General features: G+C 42.7%; 1 protein-coding gene across 3 annotated transcripts in view; it reads left to right on the top strand.

Moving 5' to 3' along the window:
• The window catches only part of FAT3 (FAT atypical cadherin 3), a 515,463-nt gene that overhangs the window by 157,799 nt on the left and 342,527 nt on the right, over positions 1 to 15,137 (top strand). For all 3 annotated transcript variants that reach the window (XM_037042798.1, XM_037042797.1, XM_037042799.1), the window contains exon 2: positions 3,222 to 3,536. In XM_037042798.1, the coding sequence (XP_036898693.1) occupies positions 3,222 to 3,536 (315 nt within the window). The remainder of the gene's footprint in view (positions 1 to 3,221; positions 3,537 to 15,137) is intronic.

Raw genomic sequence — 15,137 nt, 5'->3', positions numbered from 1 at the left:
AATTGTTTAAACATGTATAGTTTATTGTGTTTCAATTGTACCTCAGTTTAAAAAAATGTAGTAAAGAATGCATGATGGTTGTCACAAAGCTAAGGGCTTGTGATGTGATTTTTGGCAACCCTTGGGCAACCTTGAAAGTGAATGTTTGCTTGATGGTCAAGGTCATGTGGATTTGCATTTTCATTTGTGACCTGTGAGAGCAAAGAAGAAAATGAGGAAGTGCTTTCACTGAATATTAGTTGTAGTGATATGGTTAATATGCACCAGCCTTAGATGAATCTTAAAATGACTGTTAACACGTTTCAGTCACACTTTTAAATTTGTCCTCCAGCTTGTGGATCGTGAGACTGATGCTTGAACACTGTGTTCCATGATACTTGTTCACACTTCTAGTTAATGAATAAAAATATGGCCATAGACATAGTTTATCTTAATGAGAGAATTCTGATTTCTAGGGAGCATTTCTGATCCTTTGTTTAAATTCCACTGGTATAATAAAGTTTGCATTAGTGGATACCTTCCACCCAAAGACTTCCCCAAATCATTTAATGTCCAAAGTCTGTGACATACCATCTTCTAGTTTGATGGGTGTGAGGAAAGAGAATTCTGTGGCTTCCAGGAATCACAAAGCGATTCTGTGACTGCAAATTTGTGTGCGTGTGAGTGCACCTGAGTGCATGTGGGGTGGGTAGTCAGGTAAGGTACAAACAACACTAATTTCTTTGCTGCTGTTGCTTACTGACTTATGTTCTTTTTTTTTTAAGTAGCCTTACTTTTCTGTTCCCCAAGCATATTTTTATGAAAGGGTGTGTCATGGGCAAGTTGCAAAGACTGTGCTGGAATGCCCTATGACCAGTTAAGAAATAAATATCTAATGAGATAGTCTGTCCCAGATTTCCCTCCCCTCAAGATTGCCCTTCCTTTGGGGTGTGGTTACTATTTACAAGGCTTCCGGTATTACTTTTGTTTCACATTGACTTATCTTATACTCAGCACGTACTACGTTGCAAGCATTCTGCTAAACTCTTAGCATACATGGTGCCCCATATATAAGAGAGAATTACAACACATACATCATAGGGAAGTTGTGTTGCAAGTCTCATAGCACATCATAGATGTTCAGTACATGCTTTTTCATTTGCTTCCCAGTCCCTTCTGGTTCTAGATGCTTTGCCTTCCCAGTGTATCAGTCTCAACCACATGAGGCTGAGTCCTCTTGGCTGGTGGCTGCACAGTTATCCACTCAGTGTGGATCTCCTCATTCAAGGTCTGTCTACACAGAAAGATTGTTAGTCTCTTGAAGACAGAGGTCCTCTGTCACCTACCCCTGTTTCTGAGGTGTCCGGCACAGGCTACACTAGATGCTTATAAATTAAATGGACAGGTGTCATTCAAGAGATGCTTCCCAGTGCATTTTTCTCAGACTGTGCCCTGTATCCTAGATCCTGCCTGCCTACTCTTCGTCTTCATTTCAGAGACCCCTTGGTTTCCCCATCACTTGACCATCCTTTGACTTGAAGAGCTCCAATTCCCCTGGGTAATAACACAACCCACGTCGGTATGGAGGCACATGGCTATGACTGCAGTGAGTGTTCCACTAGGCTAGCCATGGTTTTGTGATGGACCTGCACCCTGTACTTGCAGATATTCTTACACCTGGCTGGGTCTTCTGGACCTTAATGTCATGTTGGTGTTCTACCCTGCCTTGGCCTAATTTGTACAGCTGCCTTTTATTCATTCTGTCAATGGACACATAGCCTCCTGTTTGCAATCATTATTTTTTATTTCCCTGTTTTTCTTCTTTATCTAATATCTTGAATCTATTCTTCTAATGTCATGTTAGCATTTCTGACTTTCAGGTATCATCCATGAACCTATAGGAACCCATTGTGGTTTACATATTTCCATCGAGAATATTTAATGTTATCTTTTTTCCAATGGCATAACATGGTATAGGATCTTTGGTGGACAGCTTTGGAGCTGAAAGTTCAGCATCAGTTGGGTTATCCCCTTTCAAGAGTTAGCTGTTCTGAGTTTTAGGCAACTGAGTATTTCAGCCTAATTGTTTCTGGATAGATGCCCTCCTCCCTCTCAGTTGCTATACTTGGCCATTTGCTTATGCAGGGTGTGTAGGCCAAATTATGTGCCTAATATAGTCCAAAGTCCAACAGGAATGCAGAAGATAGAGGATTCAGGTCAGAATTGAAAGACTGTTTCTGACTCTTTCCATGGGTGTCTTTTAGGGTATAATATGAATCCCATGCCTTCCTTGAGTATCCTGATTATTTCAGAGTTTTTATAAGCTGATCCCAGAGCTCCCCAGCATTGTGGACATGCTTACATTCCTGTTTCTACAGTAAGTTTCTGCAGCCTGGTGATTTGGGCAAGGGCTGTAAGGACACTGAAGAGCACTGTGTCTTCTCTCTCTTTTCTGGCAGACATCTGATTTCCTGGTTGGCACTTGTTTCAATCACAAAATGAGAAAGGTGGGAGGAAGAAGATGAGGCATTTTTCTGCTGCTAAATCTGAATGATTGTCCATGAGTATCTCTCCAAGTAACTCTGAGTTTATTTATGGCTCTCTGTAGAGTTCTTCAAGGGGCTAGTGCTCATTCAGAAAGTGTGTTGGCGTGGCGTCTTCACTGATTATTTAGAATAACTGTGATATTTGATGTTCAGGGAAACAGCATGAAAAAGGCTTACATCTTTGCATGCCAAGTAGTTTTTATCCTAACAGGCAAAGGAATATTTGAAAGGCCTTTCTCATTCTTGTGAATGAACACAGGAAATAATTTACCCTGGGAGAGCTTTTTGTTGCACAGCAAATCAATTCAATATCAGGTCAAATGGAGATATTGACCTGATATTGCTCTAATTTCCCATGCAGCATGGGGAGTGCTTTGACCTCTGCCCCACTCTCTTCCCATTGCTTCCCATTGTCTCTTCAGTATTGGGTATGCATGTACTGAGATTCTATCTGTCCCTAAAATTCAAACAAAGTATTTTTTTGCCTCTAATTGTACTTCTCAAACAGTAGAAGTACTATATAATACAGTTCTACAAAAAAGTTTTTTTTTTTTATGTAAGGAGAAACATCTTCATGTTAATGAATTATTTTTAATGTGCCAAGATTACTCAGCACAACCGTCCTGAATTTGGGATGATTTACTTAATGTCTTTCAGTTTTATGGTAGCAATCATACCCCCTCTGTTTTCTTATAGGAGTCATTTCTACTGCAGACATTCTGGACCGAGAGACAACAGGATCCTACTGGCTGACAGTGTACGCCACAGACCGGGGCGTTGTTCCACTCTATTCCACTATTGAGGTCTACATTGAAATTGAGGATGTGAATGACAATGCACCGCTGACCTCGGAACCTATTTATTATCCGGTTGTCATGGAAAACTCTCCGAAGGATGTGTCTATCATTCAGATCCAGGCTGAGGATCCTGACTCTAGTTCCAATGAAAAACTGACATACAGGATTACAAGTGGGAATCCTCAGAACTTTTTTGCCATCAATATCAAAACAGGTAAGGGAATGCTCATATGACTTTTTAAAATTCGTAGTCCAGCTGTTAAATCCATCACCCTGACACTGGCTCACATATATTATTTTATTTATCTCCTTATTTATTTTCTAGGGGTAGTTTCTAGGGGTAGTTTCCAAAAAGCTGGGTATTCTATTTGTCTGGGTATTCTACTTGGGGTAGAATACTAGGGGTATTCTGGGTATTCTAGGGGTATTCTGGGTATTCTACTTGTCTGAAATTAAAATCAGTTTTAATTTTAAATGATACCAAGATGAAGTGATCTGATAAAAATTAGAGACTTTCATAGAAATCCTTAGATTTGCATTCTCAAAATAATAAAAAATGGTTCCCAGGATACTCAAAGGGCCAACTGCTGCCTTTCTTCTTCTTGGGAGAAGGTAGCCTGGCCCCGGGTAAGCTGTTTTGTGACCCCTTCCTTCCCATAATTCCTCCCTTGCTCGGTCTTAGCCCAGCTTGCTGTAAATGCTCTCCTCAGGTCCTTTCCTGTAAGCCTTGAGGTTTTTGTGCTTCCTCTACCTACCCATCAATGAAGTGTCAATGTTTAGAAGAACTTCTGGTATCTCAATCTTTACATAAAGCATACATAATTTTTCTTTTGTGGTCTTCTGCTCAAAATAATTCTAGAGATTATAATGAAAACTTACTTTTTTGAATAAAGATCAGAAAAGGCCGATGGGAAGTTTGGTTGAATGCAATGTGAGAAAAGCATGTACACTAGAAAAATGCCTTTTACAGTGAATCTCAGTTTATTGCTTTCTTGTGATTTGCCTCTTCTAGATCTTAATAAGGGATAAAACACTTAGTGAGAATTGGAATGGGTAATGTTTTAATTAATTGAATTTTAGAAGAATGTAAATAAAAAGGCACTGCTGCTCTCTCGCCAGGTGATGGTGGTCAACTGGTAGGGGGGTTGATGTTTCGGGGTGGACATGCTCAGGTTCCCAAAGTGCTGCTCGACTCGATCGGTATTTCTCCTGCCTGCGTTCGTTAAAGTAGAAACAAGCAGGTGGCCCCAAGCATTTAGAAATATGGGATTCCCATGAACATAATTTGAAGAGAATGACAAGTTTTTTGGAAACTATTGATTTTCTCTAACTACAGGTGAGTCAGTCATTTAGTTAAGCAGAGTTTAGCATTCTCATAGTGTTCCATCAGGATTTGCACTGAATTTCATTATATGAGGAGAAGAGGGCAACAGCTCTCAGGGCCTGATGGGGGCCTGCTTGAACTTGAAGAAGTCTCAGAGTTGTGGCATCCAGCCCAACTTTTCAGAGCCCCGTTAAGTGGGGAAAACCGCTCCTGCACAGGAACGACCCCTGAGCTGAGCTGGGAAGTGCCTCCAATTCACTGTCTTCCTGTGACAGAGAGGTCCGTGTAATATGGGGACAGAGAAATGAATTCAGGTACTTTAGGAAGTTGAGAGAGAGGACAATGACAAAAGAAGGCTTAGTAAAGAAGCTGAAGACACAGACATCTTTACATTTCACAGCCCCTGTGGAATCTGGTTTCCTTGCCCCTTGGTCATTAACAGTGAGCCCAGCAGCCCTTTATGATAAGGTAAAAGGCACAGCAGGTGGGCACTTTTAGCTGGAAGTGAAGCGTGAATGTCACAGGGAAGAATTGGGGTTGAGGTGAAGAACATAGATGGAACATTGTGTGCGGAGAAGAACATGAACACTCATTCAACTAAAGCTGTCTTTTCTACAACTTTTAAAAGTTGGTTCATGAATGTTAAGAAAGGATTGTATTATCACAATTTGGCCTATCTTACCTAATAAGAGCCTTAACCATATTTATAGTTTTTCTGTTCTTGCCGCAGACTTTTAAAAGGCATTTATGCCAGGAATGACATTTTAAAGTAACTTCTAAAATTGCCTACAATATTGTAGCATGCTGTGTCATTCTCAGTCACATGACAACACTGGATATTGTTTCTCCATTTGTTCCCCCACCAAGTGTATGCTGTGCGTACTAGTTTACAAACGAGACCTAATAAACAGAGTTTCAAACTTAAGATATAGTCCATTTTTTAGGGAATCAGGGAAAATGAAGTTAAAATGATTAACAAGTGTATATAATACAATAAAGGAGCCCAATAACTGATTTGATAGAGACGTTTCACTCATTACACGTTTGGCGAGAGTGACGGTCAAGGAGTGTTTTGTGGAAGAGGTAACATTTGAGGTTAGAAGTCTTGTGTTTCAAATCCTTGCACCGCACTTCTTGTCTGAGAAACAGAAAAACATAGACTACATCAGAGATGTTCACCAGCTTCATTTACTTGGAAAAATTACTGGACTCTCTGAACGCAGTGTTCAGTGAGAACGGATTGTTGCTGTGAGGAATACAGAAGTCCTCGTGTGCAATGCTGTGCTCAGTGCCTGGCATCCTGAAGCTCCGCAGTGCAAGTTGGTGGCTTTAGCTCCCATTACTGGCCTGTCATTTAATCTCCTTAGACCTCAGATTCTTAATCTGGAGAGTGAGAATAACCTTACTTTCTTCACAGGGTTGCTCAGGAAAGACTGAATGCCATGATAGGTTTGAAGGTTGTTGATAAACTACAAAGCTCTCTAAGAAACATCTTTTTATGTCTGTTTCTCTGGTGATTTACAGAAGCACAAGCCTAGTGTGATTTTGTTGGGCTTGTTGCTTTAAGTACCATCATTCCTATGAAGCAACTTTCAGCCAGCTCAACCAGCTTTCTAAAGGGATGCCTTAGCCCTGACCCAGTGGCGCATTTGGTTGGAGCATCGTACCCACACCAAAAGGGTATGGTTTCAACTCCCAGTCAGGGCACATTCCTAGCTTGCAGGCTCACTCCCTGCTCGGGGTGCATATCGGAGGCAACGGGTCGATGTTTCTGTCTCTGCCTCTCTCTCTCTCCCTTCCCTTCCCCTCTGTCTAAAATCAGTAAACATATGCTCTGGTGAGGATTTTAAAAAGAGAGAGAGAGAGAGAGAGAGACTTTAATTTTTGGCATTACTTCCTGTGTCTCTAAAGTCATTTGCCTGAAATAGTTATGTTATTGTAATATTTCTTAGTAATGAAAGATTTGTGCTTTAGATTTTTTCAACAAAGAAATCTGATGTAGACTTTTTAAAACAGACTTATCACTCCTTCCTCTGTGGTAGACCTGAAATTTATAGTTTTGTTCTGTTTTGGCAATGTGCTACGTGATAAATAAAGATTAAAATGATTAATGCAAAGTCAAATAATACCAGTTCTTATGATCCAAAGCTTGCGCAGATAACAGATGTCCTGGACCCAGGAAAGGAGAGAGATTTCGGTATTGGACATTCTGTTCTCTACCAAAAGAACTCTTTGTTTATTTGTTGATTTCTATCAGCTTTAAAATCACATAGAATCAGTAGTCTATGGACCTTCTTCAGTAATTCCTGTGGCTTAAGAAGAAAACCAAAAGCTGTGATGCTGTGACATCTTTTCTGGCCTGTAAAGAGAACCTTTGATGAATTACAGGATGAGCAGTTGAATCCAGTCAAACGTAACCTCCTTGCCTGTGCCTGCCCTCGCTGGTCAGTGACTGGGCAGTAACGCTGTGCTCTGCACTGAAGACACCCAACAGGCTGGTGTTCACTTGCCTCTTTGGGTGAGTAGGCACTCAAAGACTTCCTTCCAGCTCTTATAGCCACATCCAAGCTGGCCACACATTGGTCATCCAGGCTGAATTGAGGAACAGTCATAGCAAGTTCCTCTAGGGTTTCAGAATGTCTATTTTAGTCATAGCTACAGCTTAAAATCTACTTAGCACCATGCCACATTTAGTAAAACACTGGGTGAATGCTGGTTGTTGTTACTGATGGTCATCCGGTATTCTCCACTGGAATAAAGTTTATGTAAGTTACAAGCATACAACTCCACTCTCTTTTGGGGAAGGTGTCCTTCAAAGACAGCAATGTCTCTTACCAGTTAATATGTTGCACGGGCACCTTCCATTCAGTTTTATAACATGTATTGTGCAGTACTTTGTATTGCTGCTCTTCTAGACCCCAGGTGTTGGCAGGATGGATGATGTAGCAAAGTATAAGGTAGTTTATACACTCAGGGGATTTAGTCTCATGGAACAAGATAGGGATCACACATACAATGTGCTTTAGCAAGAATGTGTGGTAGTTTGTAAATAAATGGCCAAACTCTGTGGCATATAAGCTGTGAACAAGGAAAACATCCAAATTGGGTGGAGGTCAGGGCCAGCTGGAGTAAGAACGGCTGGGCCAAGGACTTCACAGACCCGAAGGGGGCCCTGAAGCTCGGGTCCATCTGCAGAGAGAAATGCCAGAAGACTACCCAGGGATCAGAAACAAGTTCAGCTGACCCTGAAACCCATCTGCTGCTACTGGAGCTAGTTCTAGAGGCATCATATCATTAGCAAAGAAATTTTAAAAGACTCATGAATGTCTGGAGTATTGTAAGATATTAGAGTAGCAAATATGAACACCTTCGTTTTTGGGTTTGCTAGTATTTTCTTTGTGTTTTTGAAAAATATATTAAAATATGTATTTTTATATCTCCCTTTTGAGAGGCCTACTTGAAGTAATTATTTTAGAGGGGGGGAACATACATAAGAGTGATCCTTTATTCTTTCCTTCGCCTCCATTAAATATCAATCCAAGGTCAGCATATGTTGCATTGAGAGCCTGTCTGTGGAAGCAATCCTTGCTGACTCCGGACCTCCTGAGGATGGGTTATCCAGGGCCTGGCTTTGTAAATGCCTTCCTGCAGTTGCAGTATCTCCCTCTGGCCCTGGCACTGGCACACTGTCATCTTCACCTGTATTTAAGTGAAGGTGAAGCTCAGCTTTTTTTTAACATTCATTGAGCATCTTGGGATAAACTTGACCAAAGCCTGCTTTACATATAGGTAGACTAGCAGTCCTCCCACCAGGTGAGCTGAGGGGAAGAGCTCCTTTTTCAAAGTGTGTCTGCCACAGCAGTACCTCAAATTCTATCCTTAACTATTCATTCCCTTGGGGGTTGACAGATTTGCCTATTAAAACAGGAGAGTGCATTATTAAAATATTGGATATCCTTCTTTTTTATACCAACTCTAAATAAAATGAGCTTGCCTTTGGTATATGGTAAAAGACATAGTGGCCAAGTGTTAGCAGAAGGGGTAACAGAGAAGTCTAGATCACACTTCAGCACGGCAATAATCACGGGGTGAGCTTGGTAGGCTAGAGATACCTGAGGCAGAGCCCAATGATTTGCTTCTCTAACAAGCTCCCAGGTGCTGCTGATGCTGCTACCCCAAGAGCCTGGTGAATAAGACTCTGGACTTCAGTATCCAGAGAGAAACGGAAGAGGGAGATCTCATGGTGCTGAGAGATGCACCTGAGGACAGGGTAGCCAATCATCATTCATAAAACACTCTGGCCTCATAGCACTGGATTCTGACATTTGACTGTGAATCCAAAGTGATCTCTCTGCCGTCACCCCCCAGTCAACTTTCACATCCTTGCTTATGTTTCCTGTTTTATGAAGTGAAAAAAAATGAAAATCCAGTCTGGTTAATTGTTCATGAGCAAAATATCAGAACTAGGGCTCTGGTTGATAAAAAAAAGTGGGTCATGTAATATTTAGATTAAAATTGTATTGTCTCCAAATGTATAGAATTTAGCAGAATTTGTAACTAAAGTGGAATCAGACCTACTTTAAAGAATTAACAAACATTTGATATTTAGTATTTTGTTATAAAAATGGTCGCACATAAGACAGTGGTGCTCAAAAATAATTTTCTGTCTTAAGTGAGCTAAGTCTCTGGCTTATGCACAGCTCTGTTTGGTGGTAATGTGCTTAGAAAAACCACCTTTTCCTCGAAAACAGAAGGATATGTTACATCATATGTAAAATCAGAGATTGAAAAGGAAAAACACACAAGGTGAGGGACAAGGATACATACAAATGTTGGTGCTTTTCTTCTTAGAGAATGTCATAGAAATTTCCTAGTGCTGTCTCTTTTGTTCCTTCCCAGTGGAAAGCTAACTTCTGAATGGGTGGAAATGGCTACTAGATGTTGAGTTGATATTTTTAAGTCCTGGTACAAAGTCCAGTAGCGAATGAGTATGTATGAAACTGAATCACCCTCGTCCTTCCTTCAGCTCTGAAAGAAAACCTCATCCTATAGAACATGGAATTGCATTAATTTAATCCAACAAGTCCCCTCGAACAAATTGGGCTCATGCAGATTTATCACAGGGGGTTATTTAAATTCAGCGGTGACCTTTGCTTCCCTGTGCATATTCTCCAAATGAACAAGAATAAAGGGAACTTTTCTACACTGCCATGATGTCCTTAAGGAGTCTGTGCATTTCCCCATCTGATCAGCTCCTAACTGTGGGCTAGGGGCCTGGGAGTTTGGGGTTCTGGGGGTGCAGGCCTGGTCAGGGAGGCCATGGGAAGGGAGAGCATGCTCTTTCCTGGGGTGGGCTCCAACTCTACCTTCCTGTGGTTTGGTTTTATTTAAATGCTGGTTATGAATCTAAGCAGCAGTTTGAGAGTTTCCCAGTCTCAGTATTGTTAACAGCTTGGACTGGGAAAGTCTTTGTTGCAGGGGACTGTCCCATGCATTATAAGATGTTTAGCAGCATCTCTGGCATCTACTAGATGCCAGTAGCACCCCTCCCCCGGGGGTGTGACAGCCAGAATATCTCCAGGCATTGTCGAATGTCCCCTGGGAGTAAAATTGCCCACTGAGAACCACTGAATGAACGCGGAATATCTCGTAGGACTCTATCACATATGGCCCTGAGCAAAGCATCCTGTACAAAATGATTTACTGGTTATGGAGCCATGATGGTATTGTTAACTGGAAAAAATGTGTGTGTGCGTGTATCTATATCTCTATGTATACACATACGTAGACATCATTAACAAAATAAAAGAAGGAAGAAATCCTAAGCTGCCTCTCACTGCACTCTGACTCTAGGCTCTTTGTATCTTGAAGGTCCCATGAATACTTGAAATCAAATCTATCAGAAAACAAAAAGAACAAAGCAATAACAAAACTTCAAACAGAATGAATATGGATGAAGCTATCATTTTCTCAACTCTTAGTACTGCAGAGGGTTTGGCTGCTCACAAAGCTCTCCTCAGAGTCCGTGTTGAGCAGCACTCTCAGAAGAGTGCACAGAGATGATCCTGAGGGTTCCAGGATTTATTTTCTTGAAATGCTTAAGCAGCTCCAAATCCTGTTCCTGCTTGAAGTCAGCCTTCTGACAGATACATATGTGGATTGTTTCTTCCCTGGAATAAAGCTGATGAAAAAGAAAAAATAACCCCTTGATCTTGGTTGGGGGATTGTACAGCCAGGCATCTAGACCAACAGGCGTGCCTTGAGTCTGTGCCGCACTGATGTACAAGCCCCAGGAAGTGGTAGATGCTTGGGGACCTAAATCAGTGTCCCATGTCACCTGCTATGGATACATGGCAGGATTGAGGAGACTTAGCTCAGTGCCACTATCAGTAATGGAAAGGGAACTTTTTTCCCAAATGAAGTCAAGTTTCAATAGACCTGGCTGCTAGTTAGGCAGCATCATGTGTTTTATCCAACTTATGAGATTCAGATCTTTGAATTAATATGACTGTCCTTGGAAAAAGGATTATTCAGGGGCTGATTTTACAAAACTGAATTACAGGCAGGGACGGGGAACTTTGGTAAAAGAGAGGGAAGACTGTATAGGTTCACACTGGGGAGAAGAGAAACGATGCCGCTGTTTGGCTGGGAACCTACCCTGCGCTCACAGGTGCCTCCAGGTGCCTCCTGAAGGGTCAGGGTGCTGCTGGTTGGTGTGGCCCGTGGTGCTGCCTGGCTTCTGCACTGCTCCTGTGTCCTGCTAACCACCCTGGGGGTGGGGGCAGTTTTCTGCATGTCCAGCCTGCCCCTGGAGCTCAGCTGCTGCCACAGCTGCTGCTGGAAATGACTGAGAATTATTTAAGAGGTGACAGAGTCATGTATATAAAGCAGATGATGGAGGTATGTGTATGTAGAGAGAAAGAGATATGGGTTGGTTAAGATTGTACATTTCTCTTCTATTTTGTCTATCTGGATGTTAATTCCACTGCAATGATATATACTCCATTGGTTTATCACTTTCTTCTATTCTGAGAGAAACAGTGGATTTTAACTGAAACCACAGCCTGCCTCCTTTTATTTTTCCAGGCTGTTGTTAGGGAGACTCCTGGATCTCCCCAGGGGCTCGCCCCCTCCCTCCCAGGTTGACAGGGAGGTACAGAGGTCTGCTCTGTGCCCTGAGCCACACTGGTGTTCTCCTGTACAGCTTCTTCAGCTTCACCACAGTCCTGGGGAGAAACTGGGACTTGGGGAACCTAGGTGACTGGCCCAAGGTCACCCAGCTACTGAGCACAGAACTAAGGTTGGTCTGATTGATGGTCCATACTGCTAAAGTCAAATGCTATTGAGTTTGAAAAATGTGAGCAAACTCGATAAACACGCTACTGATCCTAGAACTCTGGAGCTCAGGGAAATCTTTCAGATGATTATATATGCCCATGCCCTGTTTTACAGGGGAATTATGGGGTGAATTGTATCTTCTAAAATGACGTGTTTGAAGTCCCTATACTCCTGTCCCCCTGAATGTGAGTTGATTTGGAAATAGGATCTTTGCAGAGTGAGGACATATTGGATTCAGGTGTCCCCTAATTCAGTGACGGGTGTCCTTACTGGAAGAGGGAAATCCAGGCACAAAGACAGGGACACACAGGGAGCACAGCATGTGAAGATGTGGGAGGGACAGGAGTTATGCTGCCATAAACCCAGGAGTGCCCAGGATTGTCCATCACAACCATCAGAAGCTAGGGAGAGACAGGAAGGACTCCCTCACGTGAACCTCCAACGAGAGCGAGGCCCTGCTGACACCTGATTTCAGACTGCCAGCCCCCAGAGCTGTATGCAGATAAATTTCTGTTGTTTGAAGGCACCAAGTCTGTGGCACTTTGTTAGGGTGGGCCTGGGAAACATGACAAGGTACCATCTCAGGCCAAAGACAGGAAGGGTCAGCTCTCCCAAGGGAGCGAAGCTGGTTGGCAGAACCACGGGCCACTGACTCCTAGCACAGTGGTCTTTTCACTGGACTGAATGTTAAAAGATCCGGTGGTTTTTTTTACAGTAGTCAAGCCAGATTTTAATTTTTTTGTTTTGCAGTACTTTTGACTGAATTGAGTTTAATTATTTAATAGTTCTAAAAAGCGATAGGGGTTTTGAAGAGACTTGTGTGGCACTGAACTGCAGTACTCATTTCCAGACTTCTGAATGATTGTCCATGGTGGGCCCCCCCCCCCTCGGTTGGTCATGGAGCTGACCCTGGGAGAGTTTTATGAGAAGCAGGAGGTCATGCGGAGATCACTGTTGACCGGCATTCCATGTGCTCCATCCCGCAGCCCTCATCAGAGTCTCCTTTACGCTCCTATTTCTCAGTCTTTTAAAGCAGATTCTCTGCAGGTACTTTCTGTCAAATCACTGAAAGATTCCAGCTGGAAAGCTACTGGAGGATGACGTAGAGCTTCACGATCGACCTGGAGAACCAGAAGTCCAGTGTCAGTATTGTTAGCACTTTATATTCTGGTCTTGTCGTTGTCTGTCATCTGCAAGTGACTTTGTTTTTAACTTCTTGACCTCCTTATAAAAGTGTACAAATGTTTTACAAATCTATACATTTTAGTCACATCGAGGTAGAATATTCTGGGAAAGTGTATGAGAATCTAACACCAGAATTATGAAACCAACCTGTGGGGAGTTAGGGATCGCAGTCTCGTTACTTCCTGACAAAATGGCAAATGTCCGTTCAGCACTTTGCCATGTGCAGTCATAGGTAGCCTTGGTCATAGCCCCGAGAGGGGAGGAGCCACAGGGAGTACTTTCAGGAGCTTGGACACTAGAATCAGATGTCTTTGCATTTGAATTCGAGCTATATGCCTTCTTACCTGTGTGATGTCGAGCAAGTTACTTAACTTCTCAGAGTCTCATCCACTGCAGAAATGGGGAAAATTATAGTAACTAATGAATTGGCTTGCCACCAAAACTAAGTGAGTTTATCTATATTAACAAATACTTTGAAAAGTATTTGGCATATAGTAGACTGTACAATGACACTGACTTCACATGAATTTGTGTCAGGTAATTGGGCATCCGCATTATATAATTCAGTTCTCAGGCAGTTGGTGTTTTCAAGCTACAAACGACACTTTACTGATAGGTTCATTAAGTTTCGTCTTGTAAGACTGTGTCCATCTGCCATACTGACTTCCAGGTGTCTTCACCAAAATGAGACTTTGGCTGAAACGTGGACTGTAACCCTGAGAGGTCTCTAGAGAGCCCTCTCCCAGGCTCCTGGAAACCTTTCTCCCTGTTTTAGATGTACCTACTTTGCACGAGGAAGAGAGTAAGAGGCCTTGGAAAGAACGCTTGGTAATTGCAATTGGGTTATCCAGCCCCTGCCATTCATTAACTACTCTTATAACAGAAGACACATTTATCTCAGTGCTGGAGGCCTCAGAATCCTCGCTTGTAAATCAGTGAGGCTGAGCAAGAATCAGAAACACCAGCACCTGATGTTGCTGCCACTCTGTTTCTGCTCCATGGTGGACACCAGTCGCAGTGACAGCCTTTCACGCTGTGCCCGCACTCGGCATCCAGTTCAATCTAACACACTGAGGAGGAGCTGGTATGAGAAATTATATTTATTTTCCACTGACGGCCCGGAAACCGTTTCTACCTCTGTTAGACTTTGAGTCTACAGATAACAGTGGCATTGATGGGAGGGAAAGAAGGGAACTGATGATGGGAGAGACAGTGTAGAGATAGAGTCGCCTGGGACTTGGTGACACTGAGAAGAGGTGAACATGAGAGGTGAAGACAGTCTGCAGGGTGCAGTGAAAAGGAGCACCAGGCTCGAAATCCCATGGAGAAGATGCCTTGCTGTAAATACTATTAGGCCTATTTACCCAGCCCATACTATCGCCCCTTTTCTCAGAGTACCCCCAATCCCTTCCTCCTTTACCCTGGCCAAAGATGGGGGTAGACACCGAGACCGAGATTCCGTCTTCCAGAAATTTGTCAGTGGGATTCAGAGAAAATCTCTGGCTGTGGTGGAACTGGGAAGTTGTAAACCTTAGAACTGTACATGAATGTGTCCCCACCAAATTCACATGTGGAAACCCAATTCACAGAATGATGGTATTTGAAGGTGGGGCCTTTGGGAAGTAATTAAATCATGAGGGCAGAGCCCTCATTAATAAGATTAATGCCTTTATCAAAGAGATCCCAGAGAGACGCATCTCCCCACCACCATGTGAGGACACAGCTAGAAGATGCAATCTATCAACTAGGCCATGGGCCTTTGCCAGACGCCTGAGCTGCCAGCATCTTGACCTTGGACTTCTACCCACCCCCCAGAACTATGAGAAAGAAATTTTCTGTTATGTATAAGCTGCCCAGTATAAGGGTTTTGTTACAGCTCCCCCAGCAGGCTAAGATAGTGGCCGTGGGCACAAAGTAGCTGAGAAACAGACAGACCTGTTTCTCAGGCTCGTTTCTCTGACAGGCTTG

This window comes from Sturnira hondurensis, unplaced genomic scaffold (assembly GCF_014824575.4).
Source record: "Sturnira hondurensis isolate 20B ecotype Veracruz unplaced genomic scaffold, ASM1482457v3 Scaffold0003796, whole genome shotgun sequence".
NCBI lineage: Eukaryota > Metazoa > Chordata > Mammalia > Chiroptera > Phyllostomidae > Sturnira > Sturnira hondurensis.
The sequence above is the reverse complement of the archived record's forward strand: the minus strand, read 5'-3'. Positions and strand labels throughout refer to the sequence as shown.